At 34.2% G+C, this 20,150-nt stretch overlaps 1 protein-coding gene across 5 annotated transcripts in view; it reads right to left on the bottom strand.

The window, feature by feature from the left end:
- Positions 1–20,150, bottom strand: part of HEATR5A (HEAT repeat containing 5A) — a 201,071-nt gene that overhangs the window by 130,058 nt on the left and 50,863 nt on the right. For all 5 annotated transcript variants that reach the window (XM_037834752.1, XM_037834754.1, XM_037834753.1 and 2 more), the window contains 3 exons: positions 8,138–8,290; positions 7,310–7,409; positions 846–955 (listed from right to left, as the gene is read on the bottom strand). In XM_037834752.1, coding sequence (XP_037690680.1) covers positions 846–955; positions 7,310–7,409; positions 8,138–8,290 — 363 coding nt within the window. The remainder of the gene's footprint in view (positions 1–845; positions 956–7,309; positions 7,410–8,137; positions 8,291–20,150) is intronic.

Here is a 20,150-nt window from a genome sequence, read left to right on the forward strand (position 1 = left end):
AGTATTTTTACAAGAAATATGTCTAAAATAATATTCAACTTAATACACTTGGCTGAAAATAATCAAGACTAAAAAAATAGAAGTTCCCATGTAAGACAATTTTCAACTTTTACCTCTTAAAACTAGTACCAAATATCACAAGTATTGAAAATTTAATTATTTTGAAATTAAGAAAATATATTATAAATCATATGTTTTTATAACAAATGAAAGAAATAATATTTGCTAAAGAAAACTAGTAACTTGAATTATTCAATATTAAGAGCAATATATTTTCCTACAATTATATTTTAAATTTGCTAGAAAGATTTCAGGACTAATTTTTAATTAGGAGCATGTCTTTTACCAACTGTAGTGTTCCAGTAACCCAAAGTCACCTTTGAGCCTCATAAGTGTGAAAACTACATTAACTTTATATAATAAATTATACCCTGGTAGTTCAATATTAAACTCTAGTCTAGGTGGGGTTTAGAATAATGGAATGTGTACAGTAATCACTCTAGAAGGAAACTAGGAATGGCCAAATTTCTAATAGATTTGCAGTACATATTTTGCACAAAATCGCGGAATAGAATCAAGTTTAACACAGTAAAGACTTCAAGACTTTTTTCCCAGGAAAGAGTAGAAAGCAAGACATGAAGTAGTGGTGTTTTTATTTAAAAATGTATTTTATTTATTATAAAATGGTGAATATATGAATTAAATAAAATTGCCTAGCCCTCCTAGAAACAAGTCAGTAACTTCCATATGATTAATTCATTCAATATGTATATATAGAGCAAATATTATTTTCTAGGCACTGTACTAGCCACAAACAGTAAAACATTTTGGTCTAAGGTACATACCTTCATAGGTTTCAGGAGGTAATAAAATCAATAGCTCATAAAGCCTTTGTCTATAAACTACTGATGGTGTTTTCAAAGGACTTCCGTATGTTTTTAATATTGAAGAAAGCCTTAAAATAAAAGAAAAAGTAAATCTTAAGTATGTAAGTTATATAACAAGGTACAAATGTTGAACAGGATGACATATACACAAATTAGCTATACACATTACTAGTGAACTTTAGTGCTGCTTTATATTATGTATTCTTTTTAAATAAAGTGTGACTATAAGATATAAAAGAGACTGTAAGTGTCAAACATGAAAATCATGCTGCTAACTCTTCTATCATACTTCATAAAACAAAATTATACATTCAGCTAAGACTCAGCTTAACTTTAGTGCCATGAGCATTTTGTTTAGCAATCAAAACTTACTAAATCCTTAAATTTACAAGTTGGCATTTGTAAAACAAACAACACACAAACATACACACACACAAAAGGAAAAACAAATACCTAGAGAAAAACCCAAGCATTTATTAGAAACCTGATCTGAAATGCCACTACCAAATAAATAAGAATGAATCCTCAACATACGCAAAATCATAAAACAAGCAAATTCTCTTTTACTAAAGCAGTTTAAGTCAATGTTTTCCCAAAAGTCCCATTCACAAAATTTCTTATCTCCTCTTTTCTACACTCTATCTTTTACTTTCATATACTCTTCTTTCCCTTCTGCTCACCCTCAGTACTGGTATCAAAGCATCATTTTAATGATGTGCACTCATTTAAGAAATATTTATTGAAGGCCTACTTTTTGGAAAGAGTATCATGCTAGGTTAAAAAGCTGGGCTGTAGCATTCACCCCTTTTAGCAATACAGAAATTCAATGGAATTACTTTCATTCTGCCACTGGAATAAATCCCCTCCATTGTAAGTGCCTGAGGTCTCCAGGTTCTCAAAGAAATACTGGCAATTTTTAATCAATTGTATTTTTTAGAAAATAATATTGCTTGTGATTTCTAGTTTCTAGAAGAAGAGAGTTCTACTGACTAGTCATTTTATTTAAAAAAAAAAGTTGATTCCCTTTATATATCAGTTTGATAAACATGGTACAGAAAATATTTACAAAACCTGGGCAGAATATTTTATTGATGGAAGTTAAGAGTAAATCCATTGTATCTTTGTGTTTTTCTAAAACCAGATAAGAAAAGTACAGCTAACATATAAAAATTATTTCAATCATACTTATATGATGCTAAGAAATTATAAATTCTATTGTTAAAATCCTTCAACATTCATCTGGTTTAAACACAATAAAGTTTAGCTCAGAGGGGTGTGTATGTGTTTAAAGAAAGTAACATGAATAGAAGAAAATAAGAACTGAAGAAAGCATATATTAGGCAGTGTAGGGGAAGCAAATCATTCTTAGAGGTTTCTGCTTCCTTTTGGATGGCAGATTAGAGTCTATGAAGGGCCGTTCTGCTACCATATACTGATATCCTGGATAAAAGATACTCTGCATCGCCTGGCTTGCAGAAAGGGACTTTTTCAAGGCCAGGTTATCCCTGTCTGAATAAAAACAAACAAATAAAAATATGAAACAAAACATGAGATGAAATCAGAGTGCGAACACAAATACTAATACCAACACAAGGACCTGAGACTGAGCATGCATCCATGGCAAGGTAGGAGTAATAAAGCGATGCCTACTGAAGGAGGCTAAAGTAGTCCCAAGTACTGGTAGAGGCAAAGACATGAGATAATACCCAGCTGAAAAAAGAATTAGTGATGTGGAAGAAAGAGCTAGAGAAATTATCCAGAATGCAGCAGACAGGGAAATAAAAAATATGAGGAAGAGATAAAGAAACATGGAAGACAAAGTAGAAAGGTCTAAGATTTGTCTAACCAGAGCCCAAAAAGGAAAGTTTTCAGAGAATGGAGAATAGGCAATATTTGAAGAGAGAGCCAGTTTTCCAAAGGCATGAATCCAAAAATATGTATACCAGGTAGGATAAAGATATTCATAAATCAGTTAAAAGAGAACGTCAGAGTTGATTTTTAAAAATTCAACCATATGAAGTTTATAAGAGATACATTTAGAAACATAGTGACATGGAAAAAGATATATCAAACAAGTACTAAGCATAAGGATTAGACTTTAATCAAAAAGTATTATTAAGGATAAAGAGAAGATTAGGATATACTGATAAAAGACTCACCAGGAAAATATAATTCTAAACTTCTAAATTTCTAAGTTCACAATAAATAATCTCAAAATGTGAAAAAGCAAAAATTAATACACCTATAGGGAGAAGCTAACAAATACACTGTCAGAGCAGATTTTAACACATCACTCTCAATTATTGACAGGTTAAGCAGATAAAATGCTGGAACAAAGAAAAGAAAACATATTTGCCATTGAGCTAGTCTCAATCAATTTAAAAAGGACAGCTGACATAGAGATCATATTCACTCACTATAATGCAATGAAAATCAATAACAAAACTATAAATTCAAAAACCATCCCATACATGGTGAAAATTTAAAAAACGTACTTCTAAAACAACTCAAAGAAATTAAAATGAAAATTTAAAAATACTTAAAACTGAACAATAATGGAAATAATACATATTGATACTTTGGGAAATGAACAACTGGGACTTTAGAGGGAAATTTAAAGCCACTATATGCTTACATTAGAAGAGAATTAAGATAAATTCAATGAGCAAAAGTTTATAAAAACAACAACAAAAAAGAAAATGCAAAGGAGATAAAGAACAATAACAAATGAAGTAAAAAAGAAATACAAACATTTTTCTTTGGAGTAATGAAAATGTTCTAAAATTGATCATGGGGTTGTATGCACAACTATGTGATGCTACTGTGAGCCACTGATTGTATACTTTGGACAATTTGTATGGTGTATGAATATATCTCAATAAAATTGAAAAAAAAAAGAAATACAAACATAATCAAGTTGTTCTTTGTAAAGACTAATAAAACAGATAAACCTCTAGTGAGATAGATCAGGGGAAAAATAAGAGAAGGCATAATGAAAACATATTAGAATGGGGAATGGGACATTATAGATATAGTAGAGATAAACAGAACAGCATGAACAACTTTATGCCAAAAAAATTTGAAGATGCAGATGCAATGGGAAAATTCCTGGAAAAATGCACCTTGTCAATTTGACTTCAACCAACCAACCAACAAACCAACCAACAAGCAAAAGAAATAAACCCAGAAACCAGACCTCAAATAGTCAAAAACAATTAAAGAAATGGAATTTGTAGTTAAAGTCTTCCCACAAAGAAAATACCAGATCCAGATTGTTTTCTAGGTGACTGCTAACAAAATTTCATGTGACAGATCATTCCAGTCTTAAGTCTTACATAAACTCTCTCAGAGAACAGAATTAATGAAACATCCTTCCACCTCAATTTTTGAGGCCAGTATAACTTTGATACCAAAACTTTACAACAGCACTGCAAAAGAAGAAAATCACAGGACTGTCATTGATGAATATATATGGAAAGAACAAATATTAACAAACTAAATCCATAAGTTTTTTTTTAAAAACAAGTATGACCACATTTGGTTTATCCCAGGAATGCAACCAATTAAAAAATTGGTCAAAGAAATTGTCATATTAACGTTATCAGATTAAAGCATTTTGTAAAAATCAAAACCCATTCATGATTAAAAACAAAAAGCAAAATTTAGTCATGCAGGAACAGGTTACTTTCTTAACCTGAAAAAGAATCCCTACCAAAAAGAGCCTGTAGCAGATACCATTCTTATTAGTAAAACATGAGAAGCATTTCCTTTAATCACTTCAATTCAGTTTAAAATAGTAGTTCTCTAGTGAGCACATAAGGGGGGAAGAAAGAATATCAATTAATAAAGATGACAATTGGAAAAATCCAGAAGTCTACAGATAAATGTTTAGTATAGGAGAAATCCAGCAAAGTGGCTGGATATAAGAGCAATTGCATCTTTACACACAGCAGCAATAAACAGAATATAACATTTATCTCTATTTATTAAATATCTTATATCTGTATATAAAATAGCAACAAAAAATATGAAGTACCTGGGAGTAAATTTAACAAAAGACATGTAAGACCTTTAGCAGAAAAATTTTTACATTTTATATACAAGACCTAAATATCAGGAGAGAGGCTTCATGTTCACTGACATTATAAAGACACCAATTCTCTTCAAATTTATGTACAGAATCAATGCAACACCAATTAAAATCGCAACAGGAGAGGATCAAAATTGCAAGATGGGTCCAGATATGCCTAAAGAGGAATTAGGTCAAAAAGCTTGCTCTAACAGACACTAAAATGTAATTTAAATTATTAATAAAGATGAGGTGGTGTTGGCACAGAAACAGGCAAACAGGCCAATGGAACACATAAGAGAGAACAGAAACAGACCATGTATATATAGGAGTATAATCCATAACAGAGGTAAATGGCAAATCACTGAAAAAGTATGGATTTTTTAAGTAAAGTATGGGACAACTGGTTATCCATATTAAAAAAAGAAAATGAAACTGGATCCCTAACTCACTCCGAACAGAAATATCTATTTCAGATGGATTAAAGACTTAAATGTGAAAGACAAAACTTTATAAATTTTAGAGAGATATATGAGAAAATATCTTTATAATTTTGTAGTAAGGAAGACTTTCTTAATCAAAATGCAAAAACTACTGGTCAAAAAAATTAAGATTGTTATACTTGACATTTAAATTAAGAACGTCTGTTAATTAAAACACCCAGAAGATACTTTAAATATTTTCACAACCAGCAAAAGATTAGTATTCAGTATATGTAAAGAACTTCTACGAATCAATAAAAAAGGAAAACCTAAGACAAAAAAGGTTAAAGACATGCATGAATAGGCATTTAACAAAAGAGGAAACACTGAGGAGAAACAATAAATACATAAAATGATACTTAAACCATTAGGAATCAGAAATACAAATTTTAAAAAAGACATGATGGGACACCCTTTTACATCTACTAGATGACTAAATTGATGCCTGTGTAAGTGCTGGTGAAGATGTGGATCAAAGGGTACTCATATATACTACTGGGAGAAATACGCAAGACCTTGGGAGAATTATTTGGTATTATCTAATGCAGCTGAAGATAAAAATACCTTTAAACCAGCAATTTCACCACTAGGTACATACCCTACAGACCCTCTGATACATGAACACCAGGAGACATGAATAGGAATGCTTATATTAACATTGGTTTTAATGGCAGAAAAGTGGAAACAAGCCAAAAGTCAAATGACAGAATAAATAAAACCAAAATAAATGAATGAATTTACAAATGGGATGAAGCTTAGAAAGATAATGTTGAGTGGGAGAAAAAGTAAGTCCTAGAAACTTATAGTATTATACCATTTGCCTCATCAAAACCAAGCAAAAAAGCAAAACTAAACAATATACTGCCTAAGGAAATTACATACATATATATATATATGTATATATATATATATATATGATGAAACTTCTTTAAAATAGGGGGAACAATAATTATAAAATTCAAGATAGTGATTACCTCTAAAAGAAGGCAGAAAGAATGGTACTGGAGAGCAGCACACAGATAACTCCAATAGTATCATTAATTCTCTAGTTTGGGGATGGGGGTGGGTCAGCCCAATTTGGCCTACTGCTAGCTTTTGTAAATTAAGTTCTATTGGAAAAAGTCACACACATTCATTTCCATGTTATTTATGATTGCTTTCAAGCTAAGTGACAGAGTTGAGTAGTTGCAACAGAGACTATGGCCCTCGAAGCCTAAAATATTCACTATCTGGCTCTTTACTGGAAATGTCTGCCAATCTCCACTCTAGTTATATTAGACTCCCAGGTGTTAATTTTTATTATCATGCTTTATAAGCCATTATATCTTGAATGTATTTTCCTGTATACATAAAATATTATATCATAAAACACTTTTTGCAAAGACTTTCCCTAACTATACATTTTATTAATCTGGATATTACAAATGCTCATGATATATATTGACTTTTTTTCTATATTTTCTTGTTTGTGCAATTCACATTTCTGAAAAATATAAACAAAAATCTGTGAAACTTTTAAGAAGCATCAGGTTCTTACAAAAACAGAACAACACTTAGAAACCAGTAAAATGCATACCCGAAAAAGTTAACAGGCTTAATTTTAATTTCTTGGTTAAATTTGACTGTAAGGAAGGTACAATGTGCACAAGTAATTTTCCTTTCCTTTAATATGTATTACACTTTTAAGATACTGGCCTAAAAAAAAAAAAAAAATCACACAACTAAATGATAGCTTTCCTCTACAAAAGGAAAATCATTCACAAACCACAGAAACTTGGCTCTATTAATATTCTTAAACAATATACATAATCAGAGGGGAACTGATTGCTTTTAAAAAAATTTTTTATCAAATCTCAATAGCCAATCCTTACTGAGTTAGCAAATCCACAGCACAAGGAAGTGGTGGGAGAAGACGCTGAATTACTTCCTCAGTAAAGAGGTCACCACAGTGGGAAACAAAGCTCTTGATAGCTGAAAAAGAGAATATAATGTAATCAACATGAAAAGACCATTCAATTATGGTACAGCATTTGTACTTTTATTATAGGAATAAGAAATGTGCCAAAAACAAAAAATTCTTGAAACTCGAGCATAAAAAGGGAACATGTATATTCTACTCCTAATCATATTATAAAACTCCCTAGGATTACTAAAAGAGACCAATTACCAAGTTGCTTTCCTGGGATTTTAGTCAGCCTTTGAGCTCAGAAGTAGAAAAAAAATCAGCTGAGACTCTCAATTATGCCAGTTCTATAAACAAACAAAACCAAAACACCAATGCCTCCATGTCTTTGTACGGATTCCCATCCCTTCTTTGTACACATTTTACTAAGAAATACTAATTTTAATGGCCTATATATTACAGAAGGGCATAGCGTTGTTTTCTAGACCAAATGGAAACCATGTCTAAGCAATGCTAATAAAATCAAACTCTAGAATTTCTGAAAAAAGGAATGCCTACTTAAGACAAAGTAATCTTGACATTTCTCAGCTGGATTGTATCTAATAAAACATGCATTATCTTAAGGATTAGAACTCTAAATTTGGCTTATTATATCAAACTTCAGTTTATCATTCCCAACTAATCAATTACATTCAGTTACAAAAATCACTAGAGGCAGACTTTTCCCCCTTTATATTAAGACAAAGGGTGGGGAAAGGCCAAAGGAAAGTGAGAGAAAGCACTGAACTCATCCTACCACAGAGTGCACCAGCTCGTCCTTCCAAGGTTATCTGCCATGTAAATGAATCTCCTCGGCTCTTTTCTGTTTCTAGATCTTTAGGAGATACTGGAAAAACACACTTCCACAAGAGCAGAACTCGAGCAAGATGATGACTGACAACAGCAGGACCTGTAATTTATTCAACTCGTCACTTGGAAAAGAACCAAAGTCATTACTCTTTAGAACTTTTATCATTAAACAGACACTCCCCTCAGCAGACACTTCCCTCATAAAATAAACACATTTTAATCCGCTACTACAATACTTTGTCCATTTTCTTCCCTTGTAGTTCCAAAAGAATCTACTATTGAATGAATTATTACTGGAATACACTGCACTACAGAGGTGAACACTGATATAAAGATAAGGCCTGGCCACAGTATAAGCCCAAGTCAATAGTAGTTCCCCAAACCCTGACAAATACCTTGATCCCTATCTGAGACTATAAAAGTTTCACTCAGAGAATTAAATCCTCCAGAGAGCTCCTATGCCAGCTAAGTCCCAAAACCTAGGGGCAATATCCTCCTCAAGAACATCAACCAGATGTGTCCCCTTTTCTCATAATGTCGACACCCCTTATCAACATGAACAAGTTAGGGTGGTCACTGCCTAGACATCCGTGAAGATCGGGAAAGTGATTAAACTAGAGGAAGGGGTAGCAACAGACAAGATGGAATTTAACAAAGGATTACGAATACTGAATCTCTATATAATTTTCCTTTTCTTAGTTGCTGGGGTATTACAATAGCTAGAAGGAAAGAACTGAAACGGTGGAACTGTAACCCATAGCATTCTTTGAAATTTGTTCTATACCTACTTGTTAAATTGTAATTTGAAAGTTATCACTTTTTTGTATATATGTTATATTTCACAAAAAGGAAATAACTGAAACCATGGTACTGTAACTCATAATAATTTTGGAAATTTCCTATTTAACTTGTTAAACTGTACCTTGAAAGTTATTACCTTTTTGCATATATGTTATATTTCACAATAAGGAAATAACTGAAACTGTGGAACTGTAACCCATAACATTCCTTGAAATTTGCTAACTACTTGTTAAATTACACTTGGAAAGTTAGCACTTCTATGTATATATGTTATATTCCACACAGTAAAAAAATATGATTAAAAAAACAAAACAGAACATAAGGCCTGGGCTCTAATGTCAACTCTTCCACTACTGCTAAGATGCCCTGAAGCTTCAGTTGTTTCTTCTTACCTATAAAATGAAGACTGTACCACCTGTATTGCTTCTCTCTAAGGGTTTGTGAGATCTAAATGACAGAATGCACTTTAAAGTACTTTGAAAAAACTGTAATGCATCATATAAATGCAAGGTACCATTATTACAGTAACAAATAATATTGCATTCCTGATCCTGAGGATAATGCTAACTGTTGTTAGCAACTCGCTACAGGCCAAAAATCAAGTGTGATAAATTTAACTGGATTATTTTTTTATTTTTTTGAGATCTCAGTGCAACTACATTAACAATTGAGGAATCACTAACACACAAATCCAGTAATGAAAGGCAATGTACAACGTTACTGATTTTTTAATAAAAGAAAAATAAGTATAAAAACCAAAATCCATAGCTCTTCTCCCCAGGAAATTTTCTTTAAAATTCTGGAGTTACATTAAAATTCCCCTGTAAGTACTCCCTACTTCTTATTCCCTAGTTTTGCTGAATGTCTTTCTTCTGTAGTATGACAGCATAGCATAGTGCTGATTAGGCTGTGGAGGGAGACTGCCTAAGTTAAGACCCAGATCCCCTATTTAATAGCTGCATAACCTTGAATAAGCTATTTTAACCTTTTTGTGCCTCAATTTCCTCATCCATAAATGGGGATAAATCATAGTACCTACCTCATAGTATGGTTTCTGGGGCTTATATGAATTTTTTTCTTAATTAACTTTGCTCATTCTTCAGTTACAATACTCCAACAATATAATACTACAGTTACATAGTTTGCATATTAAGTTGAGATCACAGACTGTCTCAAAATAGGTACTCAGTTAAGGTTAAATGAATGAATGAAGCTATTAGAATCCTTGGAGGCAACTAGGACAGAGACTAAGGAAAGCTGTGTATAGGAAGGGTAGAGGACAGGGACTGTTGGAAACCCACTGTTTGCTACCTAAGGGCCAGTCCTTGGCTAGACTGGAAACAGAACGGGCTGGGGCTGGCAGTTCCAGGCACTTCCATATTGATCTGGTGTCATCTTTTGTGTGTGTGTGCAATTTTTTTTTTAAATTAGAGATGTTGTGGGTTTACACAACAGTCATGCATAAAATATAGGATTCCTATATACCCCCTATTATTGATACCTTATGTTGGTATGGTACATTTTCTACAATTAATGAAAGCACATTTTAATAACTATACTGTATTAATTATAGTCCATGGTTTAACTCAGAGTTCACTGTGTTGCATGGTTTCATGGATTTTTTTTTAAATTTTTATTCTAGTACCATATGTACAACCTAACATTTCCCCTTTTAACCACATTCAATATATAATTCATTGCTGTTAATTACATTCACCACCCATTACCAAAGCATATATGACTTTTTATATAGAACAATGCCTGACCCATGGCAAGCATTTATATAATAGTGGACATTATACAATTATCATTCAAAATTTTGCCTTATTTGTATAGGAAGAGGTGAGACTAATGGCAAAATTAAATGGCAACTGCAAGCCTAGCTGTTTTTTAAAACTTATATAATTTAGTAGATTAAAAAAATAATTTCTCCATTTTTCTTCTGACTTGTGCTTCTTACGAAGAGGTCATAACCTAATTCTTAGGAGCAAAATAAGCTTAATTCAACACTCCCTGCTTGCTACTTTCTTTAAATCAGTAACACTAAAAATCACTAGAGTTGGATTAAAAGAGGGAAATAGATGTGAGGTAAATAAGAAAAAGCGATAGTAAGGATTTACGTGTGTGTACTCGTGCACAGACACACAGACACATATAGTAGAGCAGGTGTGGGAATAGAGAAAAATCCAGAAGTCAGATATCAAAAAACATAATAAATGTGGAGTTACTGGGGATAGACATAGTTGAGAAAAGTTTCATAAATATTTAACATTGTTCTCTTAAAATATCTTACTATCTCAATAGTAGGCAGGGTAGCATCTCTTTTCTATGGAGATGTCAAAATAATGTCATTTCAGAGACATAGTAGAACCAAATTACTAGAAATGAGTTTACAGTATTTACAAAGTTAAAACATAAATAAGAGTATTTATACCCAAGAATATTGTTTTTAACAGAAACAATAATTTATGATGTATCCACAGGAATATTACATGTAGACATATTAAGGTGAATCAAAGTTGTTTAATATGACATCAGATAATCTGAGAATTAGTTCACATTCAAGGAATAGACTTGAATGTGGTTTACTTCTGCTTAAATTAGTTCAGAATAGTGAATATATTAAAAAAATAATGAAGGAAATTGTAAATGGTGAAGGGAATGGTGAATATACAAAAGAAGTGTTAAAAGTGAAAGGCTCAAAGAACCAACTTCTGGTTTTGTTCATTCTCTCTATTGTTTTCCTGTTCGAATTTCATTTATTTGTGCTCTAATGTTTGTTATTTCTTTCCTTCTGTTTGCTTTGGGGTTCATTCGCTGTTCTCTCTAGTTCTTCCAGGTGAACAGTTAATTCCTCAATTTTTGCTCTCTCTTCTCTTTTACTATAGGCGTTTAGGGCAATAAATTTTCCTCTCAGCACTGTCTTTGCTGCATCCCATAAGTTTCAATATGTTGTGTTTTCATTGTCATTTGCCTCGAGGTATTTCTCTTGCAACTACTTCCTTTACCTACTGGTTGTCTAAGAGTATATTATTTAACCTTCATATATTTGTGAATTTTCTGACCTGCTGCCTGTTATTGACTTCCAACTTCATTCCCTTGCAACATGAGACATGACTCCTGGGGACGAGTCTGGATCTGGCATCATGGGATCGAGAAAATCTACTTGACTAAAAGGGGGAAGTGAAATGAAATAAAGTTTCACTGGCTGAGAGATTTCAGATGGAGTCGAGAGGTCACTCTGGAGGGCATTCTTATGTGCTATATAGATATCCCTTTTTAGCTTTTAGTGTATTGGAATAGCGAGAAGGAAATACCTGAAACTGTTGAACTGCAACTCAGTAGCCCTGATTATTGAAGACGACTGCATAACTACGTAACTTACATGGTGTGACTGTGATTGTGAAAACCTTGTGGTTCACACTCCCTTTGTCCAGTGTATGGATAGATGAGTAGAAAAATGGGGACAAAACCTAAATGAAAAATAGGGTGGGATGGGGGGAATGGAATGCTTTGGGTGTTCTTTTCTATTTTTATTCGTTTTGCATTCTTTTGGAGTCAGGAAAATGTTGAAAGATTGGGGTGATGAATGCACAATTTTTTATTTATTTTTTAATAGTTAGGACAGTTTACCATTTATAAGAGAAGCAGGTAGTTCATAAACATATACATTTCAGCATGATAACATCTCAAAAAACAGCATCTAATGCAAATCTGCCAGGTTGTGAATGCACAATTATATGATGGTACTGTGAACAGCTGATTGTACACCATGGATGATTGCATAGTATGTGATTATATCTCAATAAAATTGAATTTTTTTTTTTAAAAAAAGAAAAAGCGAAAGGCAAAAATTAATGAAGCACTCAACTTGTTATTTAAATACCATTTCCCATAACAAAAGAATCAGGGCTCTTTTGAGAAAAGGCTGATTGCAAGTCTGGGACAGGAAATGTACAATATAAGCCTAGGACATCTTGCCCCGCCAAAAATAAGCAGGTCATCAAAGAATGCTAGGTTTGGGTTAAAAGGACATAGGAGGATCCAAGATGGCAGACTAGGAGAGACAGAGCAAAATACCTGTCTGTGAAAAACAATGGTTAAAAGATAGAATGTACCCCAGAATACCAGTTCCAGCATTACACTGGCTGGACAAATTCCGCTAAATCCATAGGGACTGTGCACTTGGTGAAACCAAGAACCTGCACTCAAAAATGAGTGAGTGAGGCTGCTGGGGAAACAGCAGCCATGCCATGGTCGGGAGAAACCAGGGGTCAGCGTTTGGAGACGGATTAGTTTAAAAAACCGAAAAGCGGCTGTGGATCCGGCAGCGAGAGCCCTGCAGTCAAGCATGGTGGGGAGTGCCTTCCATGCCCCCAGCATCCGCCTCAGTATCTGGCATGGACGATAGCCTTTTGCACACCCATAGCTAACTGTCCAGAGCTAGGAAGGCGGAGGTATGCGGAAGGGGGAAATTACCACATCCCGTACAGTCATCTTCTCAGCAGGCTGGGAATGCCCCTGTATGGCGCAGCAGCCAAGAGCTTCCCTGGTGTATTTCGCTCACCTGTGACATGCTGTATTCCCTCCACGGACGCCCGTGGAAGGCATGGCTTGGAGGCGGCGTCCTGCTTGGAAGTCCCAAGGCCCTACATCAATCCCAGGGACTTGTGGGCGTGCAGCAGAGAGACTGTGGGGAGTCTGGGCTGAAGGGTTGGGCTCATGCAACAATTTAAGTCTCCAGGAACGGGTGGGAGATTTGAGTTTTAAAGCTGCCTTCCCTCCATAAGTGCATAGGGCACACCCCCTACCTGATTCAGGGCTGGCTGCACCAACGACACACAGAAATTTGGTGCATCGATTGGACCCCCACAAGATTCGGACCCCCACTTGCCATCTGCTGGTATGTCAGAGAAAGTGCACTCCACCAAGCTGTAGCTCTGAAAAATTGTAGATAACTGTTCAAATAAGCCTGCATATCCTAAAAGAACCCTAGCAAGATAAGCAAATGCCACGAGGCGAAAAACAACAGAAAATTTTAAAGCACATGAAGAAATCAAAAGAGATGGATAACCCAAACACAAACACCCAAATCAAAAAATCAGAAGACACAGTACTTGGAGCAATTAATCAAAGAAGTAATCACAAACAACATCATGGTACAGGATATAAAAGAAATGAAGAATACTCTAGAAGAGCACAAAGAAGAATTTCCAAGAGTAAATTAAAAAAACAGACTATCTTACGGAAACAAAAGAAACTGTTGATCAAATTTAAAAGATTCTGGATACACGCAATACTAGATTAGAGGAAGCTGAGGAAAGAATAAGTAAACCGGAAGAGTGCAGAATGGAAAGTGAAAGTACAAAAAAAATGGAGAAAAAAATTTGAAATGGATCTCAGGGATTGATGGACAACATAAACACAGAAATATAAGAATCATTGCTGTTCCAGAAGCAGAAGAGAAAGGTAAAGGTCTAGGAAGAATATTCAAAGAAATTGTTGGAGAAAACTTCCCAACCCTTCTCAACAACATAAATATACAAAACACAGATGCCCAACGAACTCCAAATAGAATAAGTCCAAATAAACCTACTCTCAGACATATTCTGAGCAGACTGTCAAATGCTGAAGAGAAGGAGCAAGTTCTGAAAGCAGGAAGAGAGAAGCAATTCACCACATACAAGGGAAACAACATAAGACTAAGCAGGGACTACTCAGCAGCCACCACAGAGGCAAGAAGGCAGTGGTATGACATATTTAAAATTCTGAAAGAGAAAAACTGACAATCAAGAATTCTTTATCCAGCAAATCTCTCCTTCAAAGTTGAGGGAGAGCTCAAAATCTTCAAAGACAAACAAATGCTGAGAGAATTTGCTAACAAGAGATCTGTCCTACTTGAGATACTAAAGGGAGCTCTGTGGGCAGAGAAACAAGGGCAGAGAAACAAAGAAAAGAGAGAGAGGTAAGGAGAAGAGTTCAGAACTAAAGAATTAGTAAGAGTAAGTTAAAGGAAATAAAGAGACGGGGGAAAAATATATCTGACAAACATAAACCAAATGATAGGATGGCTGATTCAAGAAATGCCTTCACAGTAAGAACATTGAATGTGAATGGATTAAACTCCCCAATTAAAAGATACAGATTGGCAGAGTGGATTTAAGAATATGAACCATCAATATGTTATTGACAAGAGACTCATCTTAGACACAGGAACACAAAGAAATTGAAAGTGAAAGGACGGAAAAAAATATTACACGCAAGCTACAGCCAAAAGAAAGCAGAAGTAGCAATATTAATAACAGATAAAATAGACTTAAAATGCAAAGAAGTTATAAGAGACAAAGAAGGTCACTATATAGTAATAAAAGGGACAATTCAACAAGAAGAAATAACAATCATAAATGTCTATGCACGCAATCAAGGTGACTCAAAATACATGAGACAAACACTGGCAAAACTGAAGGAAGCAACAGATGTTTCCACAATAATTGTGGGAGATTTCAATACATCACTGTCTTCTATAGATAGATCAACCAGACAGAGGACCAATAAGGAAACTGAAAACCTAAACAATCTGATAAATGAATCTGAATGAACAGACATATATAGAACATTACATCCCAAATAACCAGGATACACATTCTTCTCTAATGCTCATGGAACTTTCTTTCTCCAGAATAGGTCAGATGCTGGGCCATAAAACAAGCCTCAATAAATTTAAAAAGACTGAAATTATCCAAAGCACATTCTCTGATCACAATGGAAATCAATCAGAAGTCAAAAACCATCAGAGACTTAGAAAATTCACAAATACCTGGAGGTTAGACAACACACTCCTAAACAATCAGTGGGTTAAAGAAGAAGTAGCAAGAGAAATTGCTAAATATAGAGAGATGAATGAAAATGAGAACACAACATATCAAAACTTACGGGATGCAGCAAAGGCAGTATTGAGTGGGAAATTTATTGCTTCAAATGCATAGATTAAAAAGGAAGAAAGAGCTAAAATCAAAGAACTAACGGAACAACTGAAGAAGCTAGAAAATGAGCAGCAAACTAATCCTAAACCAAGTATAAGAAAAGAAATAACAAGGATTAAAGCAGAAATAAATGACATAGAGAACAAAAAACAATAGAGAGTATAAACAACAGCAAAAGATGGTTGAGAAGATCAACAAGACTGACAAATCCTTAGCTAGAGTGACAAAGTCAAAAGAGAGAAGACCCAAATAAAATAATAAATGACAGGCGACATTACCATGGATCACAAAGAAATTTAAAAAATTGTAAGAGGATACTATGAACAACTGAAAGCCAGCAAACTAGATAACGTAGAGGAAATAGAGAATTTCCTGGAAACACATGAACAACCTAGACTCACCAGAGAAGAAATAGAAGACCTCAACCAGCCAATCACAAGCAAAGAGATCCAATTAGTTATCAAAAAGCTTCCCACAAATAAATGCCCAGGACCAGACGGCTTCACAGGGGAATTCTACCAAACTTTCCAAAAAGAACTGACACCAATCTTACTCAAACTCTTTCAGAACACTGAAGAAAATGGAACACTACCTAACTCATTTTATGAAGCTAACATCCCTCTAATACCAAAACCAGGCAAAGATGCTACAAGAAAGGAAAACTACAAAGGCCAATCTCCTTAATGAATATAGATGCAAAAATTCTGAACAAAATACCTGCAAATAGAATCCAAAGGCGTATTAAAAAAATGATATATCATGGCCAAGTGGGGTTCATTCCAGACATGCAAGGATGGTTCAACATAAGAAAATCAATCAATGTAATACAAAACATTAACAAATCAAAATGGAAAAATCAAATGATCATCTCAATAGATGCAGAAAAAGCATTCGACAAAATCCAGCATCCTTTTTTGATAAAAACACTTCAAAAGGTAGGAATTGGAAGAAACTTCCTCAGTATGATAACACAAAGGGCATATGTGGAAAACCCATAGCCAGCATAGTACTCAATGGCGAGAGACTGAAAGCCTTCCGTCTAAGATCAGGGATGAGACAAGGATGCCCGCTGTCACCACTGTTACTCAACATTGTGCTAGAAGTGCTAGCCAGGGCAATCCGGCAAGACAAAGAAATAAAAGGCATCCAAATTGGAAAGGAAGAAGTAAAACTGTTATTATTTGCAGATGATATGATCTTACATCTGGAAAATCCTGAGAAATTGACAACACAGCTACATGAGCTAATAAACAAATTTAGCAAAATAGTGGGATACAAGATTAATGCATATAAGTCAGTAATGTTCCTATACACTAGAAATGACCTAACTGAAGAGACACTCAAGAAAAAGATACCATTCTCAACAGCAACTAAAAAAATTAAGTACCTAAGAAAAAACTTAACCAAAGATGTAAAAGACCTATACATAGAAAACTACATAACTTTACCAAAAGAAACAGAAGGGGACCTAAAAAGAAGGAAAAATATTCCTTATTTATGGATAGGAAGGCTAAACGTCATTAAGATGTCAATTCTACCTGAACCCATCTACAGATTCAATGCAATTCCTATCAAAATTCCAACAACCTACTTCGCAGACTTGGAAAAGCTATTTATCAAATTTATATGGAAGGGGAAGATGCCTCTAATTGCTAAAAACATTCTAAAACAGAAAAACAAAATGGGATGACTTACACTCCCTGATTTTGAAGCTTATTATAAAGCCATAGTAGTCAAAACAGCATGGTACTGGCACAAAGATGGACATACCGATCAATGGAATTGAACTAAGAATGCGGAGATAGACCCCCCAGATCCATGGTCGACTGATCTTTGATAAGGCTCCCCAAATCACTGAACTGGGACATAACAGTTTATTCAACAAATGGGGCTGGGAGAGTTGGACAGCCATATCCAAAAGAATCAAAGAGGACCCCCTACCTCACCCTACATGAAAATTAACAACATTGAAGAAAATGGAACACTACCTAACTCATTTTATGAAGCTAACATAACAGACAGTACCATAAAACTCTACACAAAAATTAACAACATTGAAGAAAATGGAACATTACCTAACTCATTTTATGAAGCTAACATAAGAGACAGTACCATAAAACTCCTAGAAGATAATGTAGGGAAACATCTTCAGGACCTTGTATTAGGAGGTCACTTCCTAGACCTTACACCCAAAACACAAGCAACAAAAGAAAAAATAGATAAATGGGAACTCCTCAAACTTAAAAGCTTCTGCACCTCAAAGGAATTTGTCAAAAAGGTGGAGAGGCAGCCAACCGAATGGGAAAAAATATTTGGAAACCATGTTTCTGACAAAAGACTGATATCTTGCAAATATAAAGAAATCCTACAACTCAACAACAATAGTACAGACAGCCCAATTATAAAATGGACAAAAGATATGAAAAGACAGTTCTCTGAAGAGGAGATACAAATGGCCAAAAAACATTAAAAAATGTTCAGCTTCGCTAGCTATTAGGCAGATGCAAATTAAGACCACAATGAGATATCAGCTCATACCAATTAGACTGGCTGCCATTAAACAAACAGGTAATTACAAATGCTGGCGAGGATGTGGAGAAATTGGAACTCTTATTCATTGTTGGTGAAACTGTATAATGTGGTACAGCCACTCTGGAAGACAGTCTGGAGGTTCTTTAGAAAGCTAGATATAGAGTTATCCTTAGATCCAGCAATTGTACTTCTTGGCATATAACTGGAAGATCTGAAAGCAGTGACACAAACAGATATCTGCAAGCAATATTCACAACTGCCAAGAGATGGAAACAACGCAAATGTCCTTCAACAGATGAGTGGATAAACAAAATGGTATATACACACGATGGAATACTACACAGCAGTTAAGAAGGAACAATGTTGTGAAACACATGTCCACATGGATGAACCTTGAAGACACAATGCTGAGTGAAATAAGCCAGGCACAAAAAGAGAAATATTGTATGTTATCACCTATGCAAACACTGTGAAAAATGTAAAATAAATGGTTTATATTGTCGAATGTATAGGACCTAGCGACAGATAGCAAACAGTGAAGGGGGAACAATAATCTTATAAGAACAGATAAGTTATGGAGGGTAAACTTAATGTTCTGGGGATACTCAGGAACGACTATGGTTTGTTAATTTCTGGGGGGTATAGTAGGAACAAGTTTGTGGAAATGTACTTATTTTAAGTTATCTGTTTTTCTTATTCCTTGGTTGGGTTATAGTCTGTCTATTTTCTTGGGGTAGGGTAGGAACATGTCAGAAGCAAGGTAGTTATTTTAGGTTATTTGTTTTTTCTTATTCCTTTGTTTTGGTTTTGTTTGAAATGTTTTTTTTTTTTATTGTTTGTTTTTTTAATTTTTTGATAAAGTTAAAAAAAAAAAAAAGGACATAGGAACCAACATGAAGGAGCTTACACTGACTAAAGGTGAGACAGTTTGAGCACCAAAAAGATTAACTGAACATAAATATGTAACAATTCATGAATTCATAACAATACTTGAGGAAAAATTCACTGTTCTCCTTTGAAAGTCGGTAGGATACTAATTGATAACAAAGGGAAAGAATAATGCATAAGAAAAATGGAATAAAGCCTGAGAAAACACAGTAATGAAAATATTAATTAAAAAATCTTAATCCTTTATATATGTTGATTATGAATATGCACTAAAATATGAGTACTGGTTTTTCCTTTTTTTTTTTTCTAAAGGAGATAGGATCTCTCAGTGTTTTCCTCCCTTGGAACTACCTTGTTTGAAAGCTTTTGTTTATGAAATATTGTATTTATTAAATAATTTATTTTCCTCTTTTATTCATCAAGAATATGGAAGGTATGAAACACCTAGCCAAAAGGAAAGCTTGGCCACATTATTCTCACCACATTGTAAAATAATGATCTATGCCAAGGCTCAACAAACATTTTCTGTAAAGGGTCAGTGTAAGTATTTTAGGCTTTATGAGTCTCTGTTAGAATCACTGAACTCTGCCATTGTAGAGCCTAAGAGCCACAGACAATACATTAACAAATGAGTACAGCTATGCTCCAAAACAACTATATTTATGAACACTGAAATTTGAATTTCATATAATTCTCATGTATCACAAAATATTCTTTTTCCCCCACCATTTAAAAATGTAAAAACCACTCAACTCA

The sequence above is a fragment of the Choloepus didactylus genome, chromosome 4 (assembly GCF_015220235.1).
Source record: "Choloepus didactylus isolate mChoDid1 chromosome 4, mChoDid1.pri, whole genome shotgun sequence".
In the NCBI taxonomy this organism is placed as follows: Eukaryota; Metazoa; Chordata; class Mammalia; order Pilosa; family Megalonychidae; genus Choloepus; species Choloepus didactylus.